General features: G+C 45.5%; 1 protein-coding gene across 3 annotated transcripts in view; it reads right to left on the reverse strand.

Moving 5' to 3' along the window:
- The window catches only part of SCARB1 (scavenger receptor class B member 1), a 42,828-nt gene extending 20,310 nt beyond the window's left edge, over positions 1–22,518 (reverse strand). The window contains exons 1-5 of one of the 3 annotated variants that reach the window (XM_067539733.1): positions 22,207–22,516; positions 4,838–4,995; positions 2,535–2,676; positions 1,121–1,324; positions 320–415 (exon numbers count right to left, since the gene is read on the reverse strand). In XM_067539733.1, the coding sequence (XP_067395834.1) occupies positions 320–415; positions 1,121–1,324; positions 2,535–2,676; positions 4,838–4,995; positions 22,207–22,329 (723 nt within the window). In that variant the 5' untranslated portion in view covers positions 22,330–22,516. Of the gene's footprint in view, positions 1–319; positions 416–1,120; positions 1,325–2,534; positions 2,677–4,837; positions 4,996–22,206 lie in introns of all 3 variants that reach the window. The other 2 variants (XM_067539734.1, XM_067539735.1) reach the window with 2 other exon arrangements.
- Between the last annotated feature and the right edge of the window lie 544 nt (positions 22,519–23,062).

The following is a 23,062-nucleotide window of genomic DNA, read 5'->3' on the forward strand; positions in this document are numbered from 1 at the left end:
AACGTGTGTTAGTCACTACGCTGATTGTGTCAGTGCATTTACTCACAGGAAGCTAATGCTTATTTAAATTACATTCTCCAAGAACCAACCTTCCAGCTAGGACACAAGTCACTGAAATCTTAGAACTTTGTCTAGCATGAGGCACCATTTTAGCTTCAGGAAAAGGGGATATTGTTTTGACCACTAACTTGTCGGTCAGCCATAAAGAGCTCTCAACTTTGATTAGCAGAACAAGGTTAGGCAAAGAGGCGTCTTTTGAGACAGCTAGAGTGTTCGTCCCTTTGTCACTTTCTAGAAAGCGAGGATACTTAGCATTTACCTTTTTTAATCCATTCCATGTGTCCACTATATGGATTTTATTGATGTCTGTTGCCCCTGTATACACAGTGAACAGTCCTGTATTTGAGTTGTTAAACTGTACAGAAGAAAAGAAAAGAGTAAGTTCCCCCAAACCCATCCTATGCAGAAAGAGGACAGCATGTGGAGTCATCACTACCTACGCAAGATTGGTTTTGTGGACATTTGCTAAGACTAACCGGGTTGTTAAAAGCTTTGCTGACTTTACCTCCTTTCTGTGGTATTTTAAGTTCCTCCCCTGCTGTTTAGAGAAGGGGAATAGGGATCAGGACTATGGGGTTCCATCCCCAGCCTTGGCACCAATTTATTGTAGGACCTTGAGCAAGTCATTTAGGCCATGTCTCACAAGCTTACTGCAGCACAGCTGACCCAATACAGCTGTGTCCCTCAAGGGGGAGGGGAGTGTTCCTTCCCACTGGTCCCCTCCTATACCCCTACGCAACAAAAGTTTTGCTGACACAAGTGCTAGTGCAGACATGGTCTTAGTCTGTACCTCATCTCCCTTATATGCAAGGCACAGATAATACCACACAGGAATACTGGGAGGCTAAATGAACAGTTTCAGGTGCTTTGATGCAGGGTTCCAAGCAGTTCAGAAGTGAACAAAGCGATACTTAACCCAGCTGTGCAATACCTGGGCTTGTCTGCAACATTCACCTGCAATGAATAATCCTATGTTGGTAAGGCGGAGCCTAAGAGTCTCCTCTCTCTCTAACAGCCGGGTTGGTATGGTTTTCATGATGCCAAGCCTGGGTTTACTTACGTCTATAAATAAGCCAAACTTCCCCTTGAAAGGGATCAGACCAGGCACTAAACTGTTCAGCGCATCGATCAGTGGATCGTCATAGCCCCACATGATCTCTCCCACTGTCCGGTTCATGAACGCTCTCTGTCCCAAGCCAGTCAGCGTGGCACTGATCATCACCTTCAAAAAGTAAGGGAGCTTCTCCATCATGATGGCTGCCCCCTAGGGTAGAGAGAGATTCAGACAGGGGAGTACAAGAATGCTGCTTGGTACAGGAAGTGAATGGTAAGCATCCAAGTACAGAGAAAGCTGGTGTCAGTCACATTGTTCAGTCAGCTCCAAGTGGGATTCCTCAAGCCAAAGAGTTCTCTGCCAACTAGAGCCTTCTGCAGTTACCTCCCACTGCCAGCACAGGATTCAAAGCAATATATTTTCTGCTTAAAGTTTGGCTAAGTTCTCATTCAAATTCCACGTGAACCCTGCTTTTACATTTTGTCACAGGCTCGTGTTCAGCCCAGGTTAGCAAAGGCTAGATAACCAAAGCCAACGCGCCCCCACTTCCCAATCAACTTCCTGGAAAGGCCCGTTTTATTAGGAAAAAACTAAACCCAGGGGACACTCTACAATCACATTGTAACAAGGTCACAGATCACCACAATCCAAGATACTTTCAGGAGTCCTTAGTGGAGAAGGGCCAGCTCCACCAGGGACAGGTTGAAGTGCTAACACGATGCTTTCAATACATGCTCCAATATCATGTGGTGTGGAACAGAGGCTTCTGTATTGTCCAAGAGCTTTGCTGAGGAGGGACTTGATCCTTGCGCCTCTTTCCCCCCGCCCCGGCCCCCAGCCACTTTACCTCAGTCCTGGCTGCAACACACTGTAGGTTTAATAGGATATCCCTCATGTGCTCATCAACTAATCCTGCTTCTGAACATGCACACCTGGCCTGGACAATGTCCTAGTTGCCCATACCTCCACCCTTTTCCAGGGGTGAACTATAACTCCCTCTCCCCCCAGGTTTTGAAGTAGGGATGAACAAGGCAGTATTTTCTGAAGTGCAATGCTAAATTTTGGGCTTCGTGGCTACCCCCCCCCCACCATCCCCTGTATCTTGACAGAAGGCCTTTATACCTCATAGGGAGCCTTCATTTTGCTGGGCCACCCCCTCCTGCTGACGCAAATGCAGGTAATCAACTCTACAAAGCTATTAATATACCCCCCCCAAAAGAAACATTCTGTAGGCCACAGCAGTCATACAGAGCCTGTCCTGGATTAAGTCCAGTGTTTAGCGTCTAAGCAGGGGCATGCACAGCCTTTGCCAGGCAACCTGGCATATTACTGTCTTAGTGTGGTGAAACACGATTACTCCCCCAACCCCTGCAGACGCAAGGTTAACCAAATACCCATCTGGAGTTTAAAGTAGGCTTACCATCATAAGGATGTTTGGCACAACAATGTAATCCTCTTCCAGCCCCCCAGACAGTTCCGGCTGGAAGTGAAACCTTCGGTATTCCAGAAAGGAAACTGTACCATTGTCATGGAAGGTTATGTTGGTTTTATACCTGTATTCTCTATTTTAAAAAACAAACAAAAAAAAGATACTGACATAAATCACTGGGGCACTTTCCCCAACAGCGCCAAATTACATGCCTCCAACTCCCACTGCAGGAGTAAGTGTAAAGCTCACACAATGAGCTATGGTTTTGCTGGCAGATCACTGGGTTCTTTTCAAACAGGAGGTGGTCTTTATCTGGCACTTCATGCAGTAGGATCTAGGAACCATTTCTAGAGATTTGGCTTTGGGAAGGAGAGGCTGGGCAGTGACTGTCGGTGAGAATATAGCCATTATAATCAGCCGCCTATCTGCTATTTAGTATGATCTAAAAGAGCAGTAGTGAAGCACTGTTTGAACGGCAGAGGGCCAGCTCGAGGACAATTCTGTGCAGAAGAGTGAAGAGCGGCGGGGAGGAGATGTAGCAGAGAAGGCAAACAGGAAGCCAGAGTAAAATTAAATTTGAGGGAAGGAAGTCATCAGGGTAACAGAAAATGAAAGCGGGCCAGAGAGAGGAGATGAAGGGCAAAGTGCCTGGCTGCTTGATCTAACACCCTTTGCTAGTGAGAGATTCTGTAGCTAATAGACAGGGATCAGAAGGCTGAATGCATTCTGGGAAACACCAGTGTTGTCTGAAGATAGCCACTGGAACCCATCTATGACAACAGCTATTTGCTATTAGTACCTAGCTACCTTCCAAACCAGTTGATAACCAAATGAAAACTGCTTGTGTAAATTACTTGAATATTCCCCTCCCCCCCCCGTACACACGCTCCCCCATTTTAGTAAAGAACTTCAGAGTTTCACCTGCTATTGGTTCACATAAATTCAGCAAATCACAGATATTAAGGGGCAGGAATGCACTATCCTACTCACTGGAGAGCTCAGCAAAGATGAGACAGCATGGTAAGAGTTTATATTTCCCTCCCCCAGGCAGATATCAACACAACATGTAGCATATCCAACTGGTAGAATTCCCACGCTGATTTAAAGTTAAGATCGGGGACCCAATTCAAGACTCATATGGCAAGTGCAATACAGTAGGCCTGCTTCACCGGGCTGGGAGTTAAGTTTGTGTCAAAGTGTACGTGTTACGTGGGATTCTGGAGAACTGGCTGATTATGCAGCTTTGAGTCAGTGGCTGCCCGAGAGAAGGCCTTCTATTGTATGGGCCAGGTAAGAAGGGAAGCCCAATAATTACAGCAGAGAAAGACAAGAGTCTCAATTTGCTGTAAGTAATCCTAATCAGCTGGAAAATAAGGGCAAAGCTGCTTAATATAAATGTCTATTCAGTTTGTAGACTCAATAAACCCATTCAAAACTGAAAGCATGTTAAAGTATCTAACCTACAGGCCGTCAACATGGCTTTAGCGAAGTGCTGATTTGCCGGTTCTGATGGAAACACCAATGTGTATATTCAGTCAGGCGACCAAATCCTACCCAATCAAAAAAGGTGCTTTTGGATTAAACAGAGCTAATCTTCCCACAAGCTTTCTTGGCCTCCTGAATTGACTGTGTGTACAACTTTGTGCTAGGGATGTCTGAGAAGATTGTTATTAACCAATGGGAGGCATACGGTCTAATTCTTTCCCCTCCAAATGCACTGAAGCCAAGACTTTCAAAACATTAATAATGATTTGGGGTGTACCCCTTAACACCCCTGCTCTCTTTAAAAAGCCTGATTTTCAGAAGGTAAGTGCTCAGAACTTTCTGAAACAGTCAGGCCTGTTAGGTGTGCGGGGAGAGGGTGATTCAATTTGAGGACCAAAATACTGGCCTGATACACTACAGTTGGAGTTTAAACAAAAAAGATGGTACTCTTGGCCTAAGTTTTTTCTATGCATTTTCCTCCTGTGCCTCCTAGCTGCACCCTTGTTATAAGCAGGGCTGAGCAAACCTTGATCATCTCAGATAGCTGTTTTGGTTCGAGTAGCCATGAGCTGAAGGATTAAATGAAGACTTGGAACAAAATGTTCCTAGTCTTGCCTTGTCTGGCTTCAGTGATGTAGGAGACAGAAGTCTGGCATGAATTTCAGCTATTCCTCCCCTTGGATCTGCAGGGTAGGATTGTCATTCAGCCTCATGTAAACCTTCCCCAAGCTGGAGCAGAGCTCCAGAAGTTAGAGTCTAACACTAAACTCTTCAGTTCTGCTCAACACATGCCAAGAGCAATACCAGACCTGTAAACGTAAGGTCCACGCTGATTCACCACTGGCTTGTCTCCCTGACGAATCTCTTCTGGATTCATCACCTCAAAGAAGTAGGCCGAGAGGTAAAAAGGAACGGGAACGTCTTTCCACATACTGAAGGCGATGCTATTGGGATCGATCCTTACGTTCTGCAAGAGAAAGCAGACACTTAGGCTAGGCTTGATCACACCTGCATTGGTCCCTTTCACCAGGAACAGTGATTTTACTGTCATTGATACAGTGCACTCATTACGGAGCATCTTTTAAAGCATACGAGGCAGCAAACTGACATGCTATCCATACAGGTCATATTAAAGGCTAAGGAAGGAGGCTCTTCACATGCTGAACTGGGTTTTTTTTTTGCAGTAAAAGCCCCTTATGAACTTGAGGAATCAGCCTTTCCTAGAGTTCCTTTAGTGAGAACAAGCCAGGATGATTAACATGATCCCGTACAACTTGATCAAGCACAGCAGGATAAGTAGATGCAGGCAGCCTGGCCTTCTAGGACATTGGGGCTGCTCCACTTTGCACTGAGATGCTTGTTTTGGATTTGAACAAGTAGCCACTGTGCTATGCATCAATGCATGCAGATATAGTGGGCTCCTGATATGCTGAGCTGGCTTCTAACATGAACATATTGAGTCACACACACCCAGGGTTCACGCCACACTTGTCACATGCAGGCTAAACGCTTACACTGCCTTAGAACAAGTCCGCATTAATTCGTCTTGCACAAACTGTTCCCTGCCCTGAAGCATTTATAGCCCAATGGCACAAAGGATGCATCACACCACAGATTAGCGTATGAAATGGGAGCTGTTTGGGAAACCTTTGCACACATGACTGTTCCAGACATACAGGAAAGAGAGCAAGCATGAAAAGCATACGTCAAGAGCAGGGGAAGGAAACAAAGTGGCTAAGACAGTTGCATTGGTGGAGTGGAAAGAGCAGGAGAATCTCAGTTATGCCACCCACTGCTTTGTCTAAAATAGTAATTAGAGTGCCACCACATGCTCCTCTTTAACCTGCCTGTATTTGAGCCATAACAAGCCATCGTAGGATACAGATTGGTCAAGGCAGGAAGAAAGCTCCTATTGAAGCCCGATAGTCTAGAAGAGAGTCAGGATTCTGCTAGATTCTTCATTCCAGTGAGAACGGAAAGCTATTCTTTAGTTGCTCAAATTCCATAGTGACAGCAGGGCACAAGACCCTAAATAGATTATTTGGAAAGCCAGAGAGCACCACTATCTCTGGATTCAACCCGGGTTTCCATTTGACTGTTTGTAAAACTGTATCTTGATAGCCAAGCATAGAAAAACTGGCGGTATAAGCGTTAGAAGCACTGGCAAGAGCAATAGGGGTTAGAGGCGGGAAAATAATAAAGCTCTTGACCCTGCAGGTTGATCTACAGGTGATTCAGAGAAAGCAGAAAGTCTACAATGAGTGAAAGATGGGAAGGATCAGCAAGGAAAGGTATCTCTTGAAGGTCAGAACATGCAGAGAAAGTGAGAAATGCCAAAGCCAAGTAGACCTTGCAAAGGGAATTAAAGCCGATAGTAAAAGTTCTATAGCCATATAAACAGGAAGAAAACAAAGAAAGAAGAAGTGGGACCGCTAAGCACTGAGGATGGGGAGAAGGTTAAGGATAATCTAGGCATGGCCCAATACCGAAACAAATACTTTGCCTCAGATTTTTAAATGAGGCTAATGAAGAGTTTAGGGATAGTGACAGGGTGGCTAATGGGAATGACTAGCATCCAAGGTAGAAACCAAACTTGAACTGATTAATGGGACTAAATTGGGGGGCCCAGATAATCTCCATCCAAGATCAAAGGAACTGGCACATGAAATTGATTAAAAATCCTTGCTAATGGGCTTTCAATTTGTAAACTGAGGTTGTACCGTATGACTGGAGAACTGCTAACATAGTTCACTGTTTTCCCTTTCTTAAAAAGAGGACCAGGGTAATTTACAGGTCTGTTAGTTCGACCTCAGTAGCATGCAAGGTTTGGAAAAAAATTTGAAAGAGAAAGTAGTTAAGGACATTAAGGTTAATGGTAATTGGGACAAAATACATGATTTTACAAAAGGTAGATTGTGCCCGACCAACCTGATCGCCTTCTTTGATAAGTTTAGAGTTTTTTAGACAAAGGGAATGCAGTGGATCTAATTTACCTAAATTTCAGTAAGGCAGTTGATACAATTCCACATGGGGAATTATTAGTTAAATTGGAAAAGATGGGGATTAATATGAAAATTGGAAGGTGGATAAGGAACTGGGTAAAGGGGAGACTACAACGGATCATACTGAAAGGTGAACTGTCAGGAGGTTATAGCAGAGTTCCTCAGGGATCAGTCTTGAGACCCATCTTATTTAACCTTTGTATTACTGACCGTGGCACAAAAAAATCAGAGTGTGGTAATAAAGTTTGCAAATGACACGAAGTTGGGAGGTATTGCTAGTACAGAGAAAGACTGGGATATCATACAAAACGACCTGGCTGACCTTGTAAACTGGAGAAATAGAAATAGGATGAAATTTAATAGTGGTAAGTGCAAGGTCATGCACTTAGGGACTAATAAGAATTTTTGCTATAAGCTAGGGATGCATCAGTTAGCAGTAACAGAAGACCTGGGCGTATTGGTTGATCACTGGATGACTAGAGCCGCCAATGTGATGCTGCTGTGAAAAAAGCTAATGCTGTTCTAGGATGCATCGGGCAAGATATTTCTAGTAGAAATGGGGAGGTGTTAGTATTGTTATACAAGGCGTTGGTGAAACCTCATTTGGAATACTGTGTGCGGTTCTGGTCTCCCATGTTTAAGAAAGATGAATTCAAACAAATAGGTGCAGAGATGGGCTGCTAGGATGATTTGAGGAATGGAAAACCTGCCCTTTGAGCGGAGACTCAAAGAGCTTGGCATGTTTAGCCTAACCAAAAGAAGGCTGAGGGGAGATAGGATTGCTCTCTCTAAATACATTAAAAGAGAAATACCAGGGAGGGAGAGGAGTAATTTAAGTTCAGCACCAATGTGGACACAAGAACAAATGGATATAAAACTGGTCATCGGGAAGTTTAGAAATCTCCATCTAATTTCAAGTCTAACAATCAGAGGAGTGAAGTTCTGAAACAGCCTTCCATGGGGAGCAGTGGGGACAAGAAAAATAGCTGGTTTCAAGACTGAGCTTGATAAATTCATGAAGGGGATGGTATGATGTGACAGCCTAATTTGGCCATTGACTGATCTTTGACTACTAGCGGTAAACATGCCCAATGACCTGTGATGGGGTGGGTTCTGAGTTACTATGCAGAATTCTTTCCGGGTGCCTGGCTGGTGAGTCTTGCCCACATGCTCAGGGTTTAGCTGATTGCCATATTTGGGGTCAGGAAGGATTTTCCCCCAGGGCAGATTGGCAGAGGCCCTGGGGGTTTTAGTCTTCCTCTGCAGCATGGGTCACGGGTCACTTGCTGGTAGGTTCTCTGTACCTTGAAGTCTTTAAACCATGATTTGAGGACTTCATAACTCAGTCATAGGTTAGGGGTCTACAAGAGGAGTGGGTGGGTGAGGTTCTGTGGCCTGCATTGTGCAGGACGTCAGACTAGATGATCACGATGGCCCCTTCTGACCTTAGAGTCTCAGTAATCTACATGGGGCCCACTGACTCCCAAGGAACCTTTCCTGCATGGATCAAGACTGTACTTCGCCACAAATGGCAGTATCTGGAAAAAGGCACTGGACTGTATTAAGTCAGGGGAACCTTGCAGCTTGTTAGGTTGTTGACTGGCAGAAACTCATCAGATATTGAGAGGATGTGGCAATTGTCAAGTCCTATTTGGCACTAGAGCATCATCAAATGGGTATCAGACTCAGTCAGGCATAAAACAAGACGAGAAAGGATACTGCAAGGGCTACATGACTCTGCTTGTTTGTCCTTAGACAAGCAAAATCTCCCTTCAAAATAAGAAAGAGGCACGTCCATTAATAAGGAAGTAACATAGCTCAGACAGTGACAAGATTTTTAGTTATTCTAATTGGAGAAGTACCTTCACCAGATCCAGATTATATAGAGTCTTGTGTCCAAGGACCCCCCCCCCCACACACACACACAGTAACACAAGTTCCAACCCACCATCTCTTGGGTGTTGAAGCACTGGAATGGATTACCTAAGGAGGTGGTGGAATCTCCATCTTTAGAGGTTTTTAAGCTGCGGCTTGACAAAGCCCTGGCTGGGATGATTTAGCTGAGGTTAGTCCTGCTTTGAGCAGGGGTTGGACTAGACCTCCTGAGGTCCCTTCCAATTCTACTATTCTATGATCCAAGGTGGAGACATGACTCATACATCTAGGTATCAGGGGGGTCAGACAAGAATGTTCAAGGTTTGGTGCTTCTTTATAAGTATGCATCCAATTAAGAAAAGATCTCGGAGGGGGACAAGAAAAAGATGGTTTAATTGAATATGCCTCTACTCTGTTAAGGATATCAGGAAAAACATGACTCCAGCACAGCACTAAATTTAAGGCATGAGCTACTGCACTTGTTTATAGCCAGGATCTTGGTGTGTTTAGTAAGCATTTCTAGAGATTTTTATAAGAGATTTTAGAAAGCCTTAATCCTCAATAGCCCTGAGACCCGTAAATTGTCCAGAGAGAAGATTTGCTGTAGGCCAGAGTGTATGTATTAAAGTACATATGAAGATAAGGTCCTTGCCCTAGAGATTTTACAAGCCCAAACTGCTCAAACTGAATGCTCAAACTGAAGTGGGACTGGAATTTTGCTCTGCCAGATCAGTTAAAATGAACCCCTCTTCTGGGGAGATCAAGGATCATCAAGCAGCCTCTCAAGTAAGGTTAGGTGTACTTCAGTTGAAAGTATCACTTTTGATTTTATGCATGTTCAATACTTAGTTAAATTTGTTTCCTTCCTTTGTAAATGGGTTTAAATTCTATTCAAAATGATTAAGTAACTCAAGACACTTATGGAACCAGATTAAAGTTGTGTTAATCTGTTAAAGAATTTCAACATCTATCCTGTTTTGTGCAGTTTTGTTCTGTGACTAGTCTGGTCTTGAAAAAAGAAAGCCACATGAAAGGTTTCAGAACTCCGCATCCCATTGATGTTAGTTAGTTCATGATGTCCATTACTAAACCAGATTTAGGATGCTTTGACTATCTGGGTCAGAGTCATTTAAAAGCAGCAGCAGAGTTTGCCTTGGCATTTTGCAGTCAATATGTGAATTGCTTTAAGGCACCCCCTTTTTGCCCCACCAACGCCCATTCACTATGGTCACCATCATGCACAGGGCTAGCCACAGTATCTTGGGAAGATTCACTCTAACTCAATGGGCTCATATTATAGGGAGCTGGGTCAGAAGAGGTCTTTGGACCACCATCAGCCTCTGAAAGGGCAGGAGATGCAAAGCCCAGCGGTTCTGAAGGTTTTTCCTTCAGATCAACCAGGAACATGCCAGGTATCAGACCCCCAGCTAGTGGAAGGCTGTGCACATGTCACAAATTGCATTATTCAGATTCTTCTAGTCCATCAACTATAAAATCTAGAGTCACCTACAATATTAACATAAATGCTAGAGACAGCCACCCCATCCTCAGCCCCTTGAGTTTGATGAGATAGGACGTCTGGTAGGAAACAGAGCAGAAATGATTCACTTGAATTGGACCATCTCTTCTCCCCCATCCCCATCACTTCATTCCTTTCTTGCCTTCCATTTATATGGCTGCTATCCCATGCTTTTATACCCAGTCTCTGAAGAGCAACATCTCCTTTCTTTTCATTCCTGGAATCCTCTTCATCCCTGTTCTATTGCCCACCCTTCTCACCAGCTTCTGTTCTCCTCTCTTCTGCCTTCCTTGGCTCCTTTCCCTTGGTTGTAGCCTCATCTGCCTCGCTTGATCGCCCTGACTGCCACGTGCCCTCTGCCCTTGTCCCACCTATATACATACACAACTCATAGCACTTAATGCTTTGTGAATACATTCACTCCCACACTACTCCTCCGAGGCAGTAAGCAGATATAGGGTTGCCAGAGTGAAGGGACTTTTCAGACATGACAGAGCAGAGATTAGATAGCAGGAGTCTGCAGCTCTCAGTTTCCTGTTGAGTTGCAAAAGGCAACTTGTGGTACATTGGCATATACAGCAAAAAGATTGAAGTTTGCTTTAACCTAACATTCTGTAAGAAAGTCCTAGAATCTACTGTTGCTTGGGTACAGCAAAATCATCAAGTCAGCTAAATCCAGCAGTGAGTACTGCATGAGCCAGTCACATACCTGACAGCAAAGCACACAGGATTAGCCCTACAGGGCAGGCCACTGGGTCAGGTAGGTATCGAGACAGCTGACCATGAATTGCCCCCTGCAAGGTATACAATGTGAATTGTCCCTGCAACTGACTAAGTATTCTGGATCCTCAGATACTGGCTACTAAATTAAGTGGCCCAAAGGTCTGACCACGAATAGCAAATCTCATTTGTTATACTGGTATGCAGCATTCACAAACACTCATAGCTTGTTTTGTAACTACCAGTTTAAGCCTCCCAGATCCACAGCTTCCTTTCATGCAGTTCTGCTTGTACAACAGCCATTTCATGGGAATTAAAATGTTACCTTCCGGACTAGACTTACTCCAAGTTAGATTTCCCCTCAAGTTAAGATTTAAACTTTCAAATATCTTAATCTCAAATATTTGATCTGTTGTGTAAGTATCTGGCATTTTGCACTGTGAAAGAGTTGAGATTTTAGACCCCGTGAATTATGCTGTAGTTGCGCTTTAATGCAGTCTGAGCAGTGTGAGAAAATGCTGATATTGCAAAATGTTTATGCTAATTATTCATTAACATTGCTCCTGGTGTTAAGCTTTGCCAGAACCCTGGAGGCTGTAGGAAAGATAGCAAAAGGGAGACCAAAACTAGTGATAGAAAACACGAGTGCTGGAATAAAGCAAGGCCCCCCATCTTTCAATAAGTGGCCTACAGAACGCTAGCTGAAGATCAGACTGCATGGGTTTAGTACTGAAGAAGTTAGTTGAAAGGGATTTAGATGAGCAATGGATTTAGATGAGCAATGAAGTATGTAAGTGGATTCTTCCAGCCAGAGCATCTCCCCAACACAACCTGCACCATAACCCACAGAGCCTTTTTTCTCATTTAAATTCTATTTGTATTTGCTGCATTTGCAGAAGGTCAGTGATATGGGGCCGGCAAGCTTATCCCTTGGAAGGAAGTGAAACAAGAGTGGTGCTCTACCAAGCAATTAAAGAAGGGTGGAAGCAGAGAAGCACATTCAGTTGGAGGCTCAGAGATGGGGACGTGTTCTCAGGGTCATCGTAAGAATGCAGCAGAGGACAGGAAGCGATTCTCACAGCAGCAATTGTACTAAGCATACACCAAAAGCAAGGCTGAAAGACTTGTTTACTTCTGATTAAGTGACTCTTCATGTGATGGAAGCACAAAGATTGATTTAGGAACCAAAACGAATGCCTTTCCGACTAAAAACCTTAATCATGGCCTTGCTTAGTCCATAAACAGTTAGATCACTTGATGATTAGAGGAGTGAATCATGAATACTAGAAATAGAATGACCTGCTTACTGCTACAGTTTTTCATGCTTAATAGTGAAACATGGTGTCACATGACATTGTAGATGTTGGGCCATATGACTTATCGGGTAGCATGAAGTCCTTTGGAGGAGGGTCTTAATTTTTGCTGATGATTTGGAGCTACTACAAATACAGCCAACGTGTGTCTGAAAGTCTTTCTGAAATATCTGTGGATAGCTAGGACCACTGGCAGGCAAACATCTATATTTCCAACAGAAGACAATCTCGTAGGGTTATTTTCCCATTCTACTTTGGAATGGAGGGATTTGAGCACTAAGCCAACAGTCACCGGTCTCCCAGGATATACATGAATGATGCTCCTCTCACCCAAGGCAGTGATTCAACTGAGTTAGTCACAGAGTTCATTAAGATTCTCCCACTCCTTGTTCTTCCCACGCTTTACACAAGCTGTTTACGCTCTCCACTACCAGACGCTAAGAACTGTAGAAGAAGAGCATAAGCTCTGTCAATGTTTTCTATTGCCGAAGCACTTCACCTCTGCTGAATTTCTACAGTATACAACCCAAAGAACAGCTCTGCAACCGGTCCTCCTGCAGGACTTGGCAAGGTGAACTCAAGTTAATCAAGCAAACCGAGTGTGAAGCAGACTCTTCCTGAGTCGTGATCTGATCGCTTGGTCCCACCTTCTACCAGGAGTTCCATTTGTCTTCCAACTAATGAACTGATCACAAGGAGTGTGGATATGAATTTATTGTTACATTGTGAAAGACAGGATTCAAACCACTTATACCCAGATCCTCCAGATTATATAGGCTCTTGAAATCAGTGGCAGTTAGGAGCCTGAATAGCTTTGATGATCTGGGCCCTATCCTTTCCCCACCTCCCACCCCACTTTGGAAACAGTTAATGCCACATCTGAAATTTGAACCAATGGGGATGTATGGACATAACAGAAGGCAGAATTTAGGTAATGCTCAATGCCTTGTTCAAATAAGGTGTCTGGATCTTTGAATTGCTCTACGGGAGCTCTGGGAGTATGACACTGAAGAGACAGGACTCTTCTTTAGCTATTATCCTTATTGCAAACTACTCCAGGGTAGCACGGCTGCATCTATGCCATACCCTGCAGAACACACATCCCCATTTTAGAAGGGACTGAACAGTGGAATGACATTAGTGACACGGTATCTGTTGACCTCTGTCTGCTTTTAACCCATCTTAATCCTTCTTAAGCAGATAGAAGGCATTTTCAGACCTTCCAGTGAAGCTCACCAGAGATGCAGATTCTGCTATTGGGATAAGGTATTAATTATATCCTAGTCAAAAAACTCAGATTCGTTTACAGTACGGTTAGTCATTTGACTGGCCCAAAAATAATTGATCAGTTGATCAGTCAACTATTGGTCAAGTATTGTCAAAAATGGTGAAATATTCTGAAGCACTAATTTACTAGAACAGTGTAAGTAACAAAAAGAGTACGGCTTTATAGTCTTGGCCTTGGATAAGTATTTATGTCTAATTATCAAAAAAAAACAGATTTAACTCCATTATTTTAGCTCATAAAAAATGTTAAACACAATTAAATGAAGTCCCTCACACACACCCTTCTGGTTATTTTCTGTATGTTTGTTTACTCGGTTTAGACCATAAACTCTTCAGGGCAGGGACTGAGTCTTAACTTGTTTAATGTGCTTGGCAAGCCACCATGTATGTTGATGGCCTGGTATACAAATACATAATACTATGTTTATTTTAAGATTCCAGCCAGTCAAGGTGTTCAAGTTTCCAATTATTTCGCCTTCCTTCCTCTCCCCTGCCCCACACACACCAGATAGCATAACAGGTAGTAAAGGGACATTTAACCAGCCTTGCTAACAGAGGATGCAAACAAAAAGTTAGGCTGCTGCTTACATCAGGGCATTCTTGCTGGAATATTTCACAGTGATCAAATAGGTGATCAGCAGTGTTGTAGTCATGTCAGCCCCAGGATAAGAGGCACAAGGTGGGTGAGGAAGTACTTTTTTAATTGGACCAATTTCTGTTGGTGAGAATTTCTGAGCTACATAGAGCTCTTCTTCAGGTCTGTGTGGTTCAGAAATAGTCTCTCACCAACAGAAGTAGGTCCAATTTGATCAATCGATTGACCAGCTTGCCACGTCTAGCTCACAGTCAACCCTGCTTTCAGTTACCCCCATACAACTTCCCTGGAAACAAAATTCATCTCAATTAGGTAGCATAATGGAGTAACTGGGTCAAAATCTATTTTAAAAACCTAGAGCCCAAAAGTCTTCAGGCAAAAGAGACTCCATGAACCTAAATAAGAAAATCCATTTTCATTCGTACTGTTAACATTCTGCTAGAAGATAGTCTCCTCTGCTCACCAGTAGGCCTTGTACCAGAGCAGTCTTTCCAGCCAACGACTGCTTAATTCAGCTAAATAGGAGGACTGTAAATGCTAGGGATGGGCAAGCCATGCTGAGATTTCACCCATCTTTCAACTTTACAGATTTGGATAAGGACACACCTCATCTATGGATGATTCCCTTCACTCAGCGCTCCAGTGGAGATAATGGACACATCTGCAAGACAACCCAATACTGGAGGACACAGCTGATCTGAAGAAGCCTTCCCCACCTCCTCTAATCTGAGCCCAGCATCATCTGATGAGACCACCACCAATGTCTCTGGACTAGGAGTCAGCATCAACCAAGAACAAGGGAGGTGTGTTTGGCGAGTCATACGTAAGCAACTGCTTGTAAGTAGTATCAGTTGGACTGATCCATTACAGAGGATTTTTTAACAGTATGAAGTACACTTCACAGGACTGATCAAGTAGCTCACCTGTGCTTAAAGAACACCTTAGCATCCCCCTGATCTTCCTTTCCCATCCCTGAAACATGCAGCACAAGCTAGAATTGCTCAAGACCATTTTTAACATGAATTACAAACTGCTGAAGCAGAGTTTATGAGGGAAATTTACAACGATGTAAGCAGCAGTTGAGTGCCTAACAGCCACTTTTATCTTTGAGAGCCTCCCCCTAAAACCTTAACATCCAACAGACTGTTCCCTCTAGCATTGCTAGAGGTGAGATCTAGAGATGTCTCCCTACAGTGATGAGAGGTCATTACTGCCAAGAGCTGAATTCTTCAACAGTGAAGGGAATCTCATTCATAGAGGAGGTGTGTCCTTATCCAACGGCTTTCAAGTCTCCATAAAGCCTCTGGAAAGATAGTTCAGCTCATTAGATGAAAGGCTAGTGCTTAACTATCAAAGCTCTGGGGCACACATCCTTTCTGTTCCTCCCGTAGCTCAAAAAACCCACTGAACGTCACAGTTTTGCCGCGTGACATCTGTTCGCAATAGACAGTCGTCCAGCTATGTTGGACGCAGAAGCAGTACAAGCTTGCAAAGTAAGCCAGTGTTTCATTCAAGTCTTCAGATGTGACTGAAGGTTCCTAGGTACTTGCAATCACAGCAGTAGAATGAAATAGTAGGACTAATATTGTGGAAATTAGGTGCCAGGAATAGTTAACACCTAAATTAGCTAGCTGCTAAGAATTTATGTTTCCTCCATTAATATACAGGTGGTGATTTGACCCAAACCACCTCCTTTATATTGGTTATGACAGCAATGTTACATTGGTGCTCTCTGGATAGGCACTATCAGCTTACTCTAGAATTATTGGATGAATGTATCACCATATCCAGAGATCACCGACATCACTAGACCCAAGCCTCAAATTCCCTGTGAACTAGGCAAGTATTTACAGATGAGCAAGTCACAATTCTTTCCCTAAGTCATCAAACATGCATGGCCTGTGGAAGACCATTGTGACAGAATAACCACAGTTGGTGGCATCACACGAGGAATGATCCTAGAACTAGAAAAATCTGAGACAACCCCGCAGGCAGCACCTGGTGGAATCGGGGCATGCACCCTGTGACCTGTCTATGCCTAGGGTAGCCACCTGAAAATGCCAAGATCAGGGCAGGCTGCAAAAGGAGAGCAGATTCTCCCAGCCTTGGTGGGTGACATTGAAGTTAGACTTACCAACCAGCCACAAACTATGCTTTTGATTCTCCACAATGGTTATCAAGAAGCTAGAACAAAAAATAAATATACACAGCCTCCTTTACTGCATTTCAGTCTCTGGCTCACAATCAGCCATTAGGTCCAGTAAAGAGACCAGTTATTTAAAACTCTATGCTCTTTACCAAAAAGGTTCTCCTGACCCCAAAGGGTCGGCCACAGTACCAGATCAATACAAATTTGGATCTTACCCAAAATACCATGCTGCCAGCCAATCCTTTGGAAACTAAAACTAAAGGTTTATTATAAAAGGAAAGAAAAACTAAAAGAGAAATGTTAAATGATTAAAGCAATCAGATACAAATGATTTGAAAGTTCATATATATTAGGTTTCTAGTAGAATTGTGGCGTTTGCAGGCTCCTGCAGTTCCTCTGGTGTACATCCACTACCTGGATGGTTCTCAGTTCTACAGCTGAAGCTGTGAAACAAAGATGAGTTGAACCAGAGGTAGGTGAAGGCTGAAGAAGACTTAAGGAAGACTAAAGATAAAATGGATGTGGTGCAGCTGCCTTTTATGTCTCTTTCCCATGCTGTTTGTGGAAATTTCCACAAACAAGATGGAGTCCAGGGTCACATGAGTAAGTCCTGGTGACTCCTCTAGTGTAGCCCTGGTTTTTCCCCCTGGACTCATTGTACCAGTGAGTTTCCTTAATGAGCCATTAAGCAGGCTAGTGCTGCAGCCACACTGTCTGGGGTGTTGCCCAGAAACACAGCACAAGTTGAACTACAGATACAGCAACCATACCCATAACTGTCAATACACACACATGACACACACACACACAACAATATAATCATACTTAGCAAATTAGAACCTTTCTTTCTAACGGTCCCTGATATGGCCTATCTCATATGAATTATTGCAATTATGAAATATTGATGTTAAATAAGATCATAAATGGTTCCCCTAATCCAGCCAGCACCACACACCCCTTCAGGCATCAGACAGTCTGACAGCTGTATGTGTTGGGGATGGGGTGTCTTTGCCCAGCCTGTCGATATGACCGAAGAGCATCTAACACAGCTTCAGAATATAATGAGGGACTGAAGGAAGGCCAGATCTCTGAGACGGACATTCATACAAAGTAAACCACTAAGCCCATGCAGCAAGTCAGTGGCAGCGGTGCAGAAGGGGGCAATAAAGCACCTCCACACCCTGCTCCCCCTGAGTCAATCTGCCCCCCTCCCCCCGCCATACTCCTGGCCCTGCCCCAGGACTGGGGACACTCCCCGTGCCTGCCTGATTCCCACCCCTCCTTCACCGGGGTGCACCTCAACCACTGCCTCCGGCTCACTCACTCTGCTGCCTGCTCAGCTGGTGCCGCCACCAACGCCAGACTCTGAGCCACCAGGGCTCTCCCTTGGATCCCTGCACATGCACGAGTCTCATCCCCTTCCCCCTCACCATCCCTCCTTGTAACACCCTGTCCCCACTCACCCCCCAGGTAGCAAACGGTTAAACAGTTAATTTATAAACAGTAAGACTAATACTTACTAGTTAACCGTTTGCTATTTTACACCCCATGGGGACGGTTTCATCGGTTCTCCATTTCTTGCTATCCTTGCCCCACATCTTGAATAGTCAGCCAATTCATCTCACTTATCTCTTCCCAGGACCTTAGCTTTGATGACTTGAATTGGAATATGTTCAGGAATTACCTTAAAAAGCTCCTTGCCACCAGGTACCTGGTGCTACAATTATCTGCTATCTAATCTTTGACCTGCTGTATAATAAGCATATAATATAATATATTAAATGGCATCCTAGGCGTGTGTTGAACAGGCTGTTAGGAATCTTTGACCTCAGGATCAAGCAGCAGAAGGCACAGCTGCCTAAGAAGCTGGTTCTATCATTGCCAGTTCAGAAAGTTCAACAAGAAGCTTTCCAATGCTGAGCACATCTTACCGTTTAGAGCAGTAGCCCAGGATCTTTGAGCCTAGTAGAGGAAAGCCCATGACGGGGCGCCACATTCTTCAGCAAACACCCCTTAAAGCCAGCAGCCCATTACACAGCTATTGTAACCAGGAGCCCAGTATCTAGATACTTGGATTCCAGGTCTGGGCGGGCCAGTCGAGCGCCTGCTCACCCGCTCCAAACATCTGACCTGAATGCTAAACTGCACCGCAAGGTTTGATTCAGCCAGACTAAAGGAAGTGCTTGTCACCATTTCACAGGAATACAAACACGGACGCATGGCAGGTCCCACGGCTGGAATTTTAAAGGCAACTAAGGGACCCAGGCAGCCATATTTCATTGACTTTAAATGGGACTTGGAGGCCCAATTCCTTGAAATCACAGCCTAAAAGGCACTAGAGTGGAACACACTAGTGCCATAAAACAAGTCTCCAGCTTGTACAGCTGCCTGATTACTAAATGCTGTAACGAGCTATGGCCACTGACAGCTTTATACCTACCATACAGCCACGTGCCATGACCACCACTGGAACCGTACCACAACAGTAAGAGTACGTCTCAGACCTTCCTGCTCCAAGAGGACTGGCCTCCTGTCACTTGAGCTAAAGAAAATCTCCTTTAGATCTTAGCTTTATACGGCTCATGACCCAAATGAGCAGCTCCAACTACCCAGATCAGTGTGAGGGAATACATACTACCTAGTATGATCAATAATGTGGATCTTTCACCACAAGTTAGAAGCGTTATTGTGAGTCACCTGGGATGACTGTTATTCAGTGTTGCATACTAAAAGAGGTCCATGTTCTGATACTTAACCTCAAGTTTAAACAAATCCTGTGCAGTCAGGAGGACATGACCCCATGTCAAAATGAAGCTTTAAAAAAAAAAATTGAGAGGAAACTAAATCACACTGCTTTGTTAGTTTAAAAATAGTCACCCTACAGAGATTTGTTATCGATGGCAGCATAACCACTTATGTTTATCTCTGAAGGATCCCAAAGAGAAGACTGAGGGGGATATGGTAACAGTTTTCAAGTACATAAAAAGTTGTTACAAAGAAGAGGAAGAAAAATTCACCTCGTTAACCTCTATGGATAGGACAAGAAGCAATAGGCTTACATTGCAGGAAGGGAGATTTAGGTGGGACATTAGGAAAAACTTGTGAACTGTCACTGTAGTTAAGCACTGGCACAAATTGCCTAGGGAGGCTGTGGAATCTGTTTGGAGGGCAAACACCTGTCAGGGATGGTCTAGATAATACTTAGTCCTGCCTTGAGTGCAGGAGACGGGACGGGAGGACCTCTGGAGGTCCCTTCCAGTCCTACAATTCTACGACCTTGATTACACAAGGCAAGTTGGAATCATTGTTGTTTCATCAGCAATAGCACTAAAGTAAAGCAGACACAAGTTTTTTTTTAAAATCATAACACCATCTTCCCTGCTCAAAGAGGGTCTAACCCAGCACAGGAGGCAAGATTCCAGCAGCTGCCAATTAGAGCTAGCAGAAACTAAGGGTTATGAAAACTAAAGGTTTCATGAAAAATTTCAGCATTTCAAAATACGTTTCAGTTCTAAATTACAACTAAACCAGACATTCTGAAAAGGTGTTTCCAAACCAAAATTTGCTCCACCAGACCAACCTACAGTTGTGGAGTGAATGATATTGTTTATTGCAACAATAAAGCTGACACGAATATCAATTTCACTCCGAAGCTGCCAGTCTGCGGCTCGGAGACAGTCAAACCATGAGGCTGCCCTGGGGCTAGAAACTCCAGAGCGTCCGGACTCCCAGGCCAGCTGCGTTTCATCATTAAGTTTCTGACTAGCTCTGCTGCCAATACCCACCACCACAGCCCCGCACTGTTGCCAACACTGGTGCAAGCAATAGCAGGAAATTTCAGGAAAAAGGAACATAGGACAGATTTTGCACCTACAGATTTGCTTGTAGTCTTAATTTTTTTAGGTTAGTGAGGTCTACTTGTATTCCTTTCCTGCTAGCCCTGATGGTCTTCTATTGCTACTTAGCCCATGGACCAACTTCATTTTCATTAACAAATTCTGCTGTTATGTCACTTAATAATTAGAACTAGTGTTGCTTGGGAAGAGAATGAAGACTTCAAAATATACTACAGCACAGGTAGCTCGTGTGTTCACACTATCCCTGAGCTTTCTACAGCATCCTTCACTTTAGTGAGTGTTAGTGTTTTGAACAACTAAGGGGCAATCCATGATTGATGTATTATAGCAGTGTTTCTCAAGCTTTTAAGTAGCAAGTACCCCCTAACTTCTGATAATTTTAATAAGTACCCAACACTCAGTTTTCCACTCTGAGAAATACAATCTTTTTCCTCTTTACCGGTGGACGACCGTATTTGAGTTGTGAGTTCTGCAGTGCCATCGAGCTGTGGCAGATCACAAAACCCCCTGCTGTTTCTCCCCTCCTCCATATAGGAGCAAAGGTCAACACCAGCCAATCACTATGGCCTGATGGTGGGGTCACGTGGTGTTCTCCTCACACAGGTGGGAGCTTGTGAGGTCTGAGCAGGCACTAGTGGCCCACCAGAGTGGATAGCAGCGCTCCCCATGGCTGTCCTTAGGGGGTGTGGGCCACCTGCCTCCCACCTGGGAGCTGGGCCAGGTGGGAAGCAGGTGGCTGCCACCTGGGTTCCTCAGAAGTCGGCGGCTGCTGCTGCTGCTTGCTTCCTTTCACTGGGTTTTTCGCCACATACCCGCTCTCTGTATCTCACATACCCCCAGGGGTACGCATACCACAGGTTGAGAAACTCTCTATTCTAGTGCTCAGTATGCAATAGTTTACAGACATATCACTACACAGGGCCTGGTGATCATTAACATCGCTCAGTATGGTACATCTTTAAGAGCTGAAAGTCAACCAGCTGAAGTCATCTAGATCTAGAGCAGGACAGAAGAACTTGCTAAAAAGTTGAGTGAAAACCGGAGGAAAGTTTTTCACCCAACAGAGAACTGTGGCATGCTCCTGCAGCACTCCTCACTGGCTACGTTAGCAGTGCATTTTAAGGGGTCAGGAAGAAGTAGGGAAGCAGAAAGCCCCAGCACCCAAAAGTCACTCCTGGGAAGCTGGCTGGGAAGGAGGGCAAGTTTTAACCATTCACATAAGGGGCAGAGGGGAGGGAAAGATGCGGGGCAGGGGGGGGGGGAGAAGAGGGAAGAGTGTAAGATCCTCACACCCCCGCCCTGCTCATTGCTTCCCTCCAGCCCCAGACCAGGTAACAAACCACAACTGGCCAGAACACCCCCCATGCTGTCATTTGTGGGTCTGACCCCCAACTCCTCCCATTAAGATACAGAAATATTTGGTGTCACTAGTATTTACCCCCTCGCCTCCTTCACTGCTCCCCAGAACCGACTCACTTCTACCTCAGGGGATCTTCAACCCTTATTGCTTTGAGGGGAGGTGAAGGGGGCCAGCACCGAGCAGGGTGAAGGAAGAGGTTCACGGGTCAGACCAGCAACACAAAACCCCCTGTCCCTGCTGCACTCGACAGGACCAGGCGCCAGCGACAAACCCGGGATTAGCTGTGGTTAATCGCCACCCCAGACAGCTGCAGCGCCTCGGTCCTGTCCCGGAGGGCGGGGGACGGGGCCAGGGGACCGACGGAGAGTCCCGTCCAGTCCCGCCGGCCGGTGATCCGCAGTGGCCGGGTCTGACACCGGAGCCAGCTCAGCCCCGCAGCGAGCTCCGGCCGGGCTGAAGCTCGATCGAGCTCAGCCAAGGGGAGCGGGGGACGCGACGCACCTTGATGACCTGGTCCCGGACGATGCTGGGCAGGCCGCCGAGCAGGACGAGGCCGAGCAGGGCGAGGAGCAGCCCGACCAGCCCCAGCGCCAGCGGGCCTCTGCGCCGGGCGGCCAAAGCCATGGCGAGGACGGAGGACTGAGGCGAGCGGATCCCGCGCTGCCGGCTCCGCACCGTCCTCCCGCGGCTCTGCTACAGGCGGGAGAGCGCGGCCGGCCGCGATTTTATTCCCTCCGGCCGCGCCGGGACCTCCCCCGGCGGCCGGCTCTGCCCAGCGCTCGGCCGGGAAGGTCCCGGCCCGGCCCCGCCCGCTGGGGCCGCCCGCAGCTGCGGAGACCAGACGGAAGAGGGAGGCGGGCTCTGGCTGGGGAACCCGAGCGAGGCTATTTCTTGACTAGCCTCCCTCCCCCTACCCCCGACAGCCTGCTGTGCTTCTCTCCTGCCCCCAGCTGCCTGGGATGCTTCTCTCCACACACCCCCAGGATCCTGGGATGCTTTTCTTCAACCCCCTACTTCCCCCCTTGGATCCTGGGGAGCTTTTCTTCAAACCCCCCCTTCCCCCCTCCCAGATCCTGGGGTGCTTTTCTCAAACCCTGCCCCTCCCAAAATCCTTTTCTGCCAGCCCCCAGAACAATATGATCCTGGGTTGTTTTTCCCACTTATCCGCTCCAACGGAGCCGTGGGAATCTGTAACGTCTTGTATAAGGCACTGGGAATTCTTGTAATTCTTTTCGCTTGGAGCAAGTCCTGGTTCACAAAAGACAGGTGTCCAGGTCACACGACTGCCTTGTCATTTGGCACTAATGGGCACCCAGTCTCAGCAGAGAGGCCACGAAGCAAATGGACTCTGGAGGCA

Source organism: Emydura macquarii, unplaced genomic scaffold, assembly GCF_026122565.2.
Source record: "Emydura macquarii macquarii isolate MOO-44397 ecotype Brisbane River unplaced genomic scaffold, CSIRO-AGI_Emac_v2 contig_554, whole genome shotgun sequence".
Lineage (NCBI taxonomy): Eukaryota > Metazoa > Chordata > Testudines > Chelidae > Emydura > Emydura macquarii.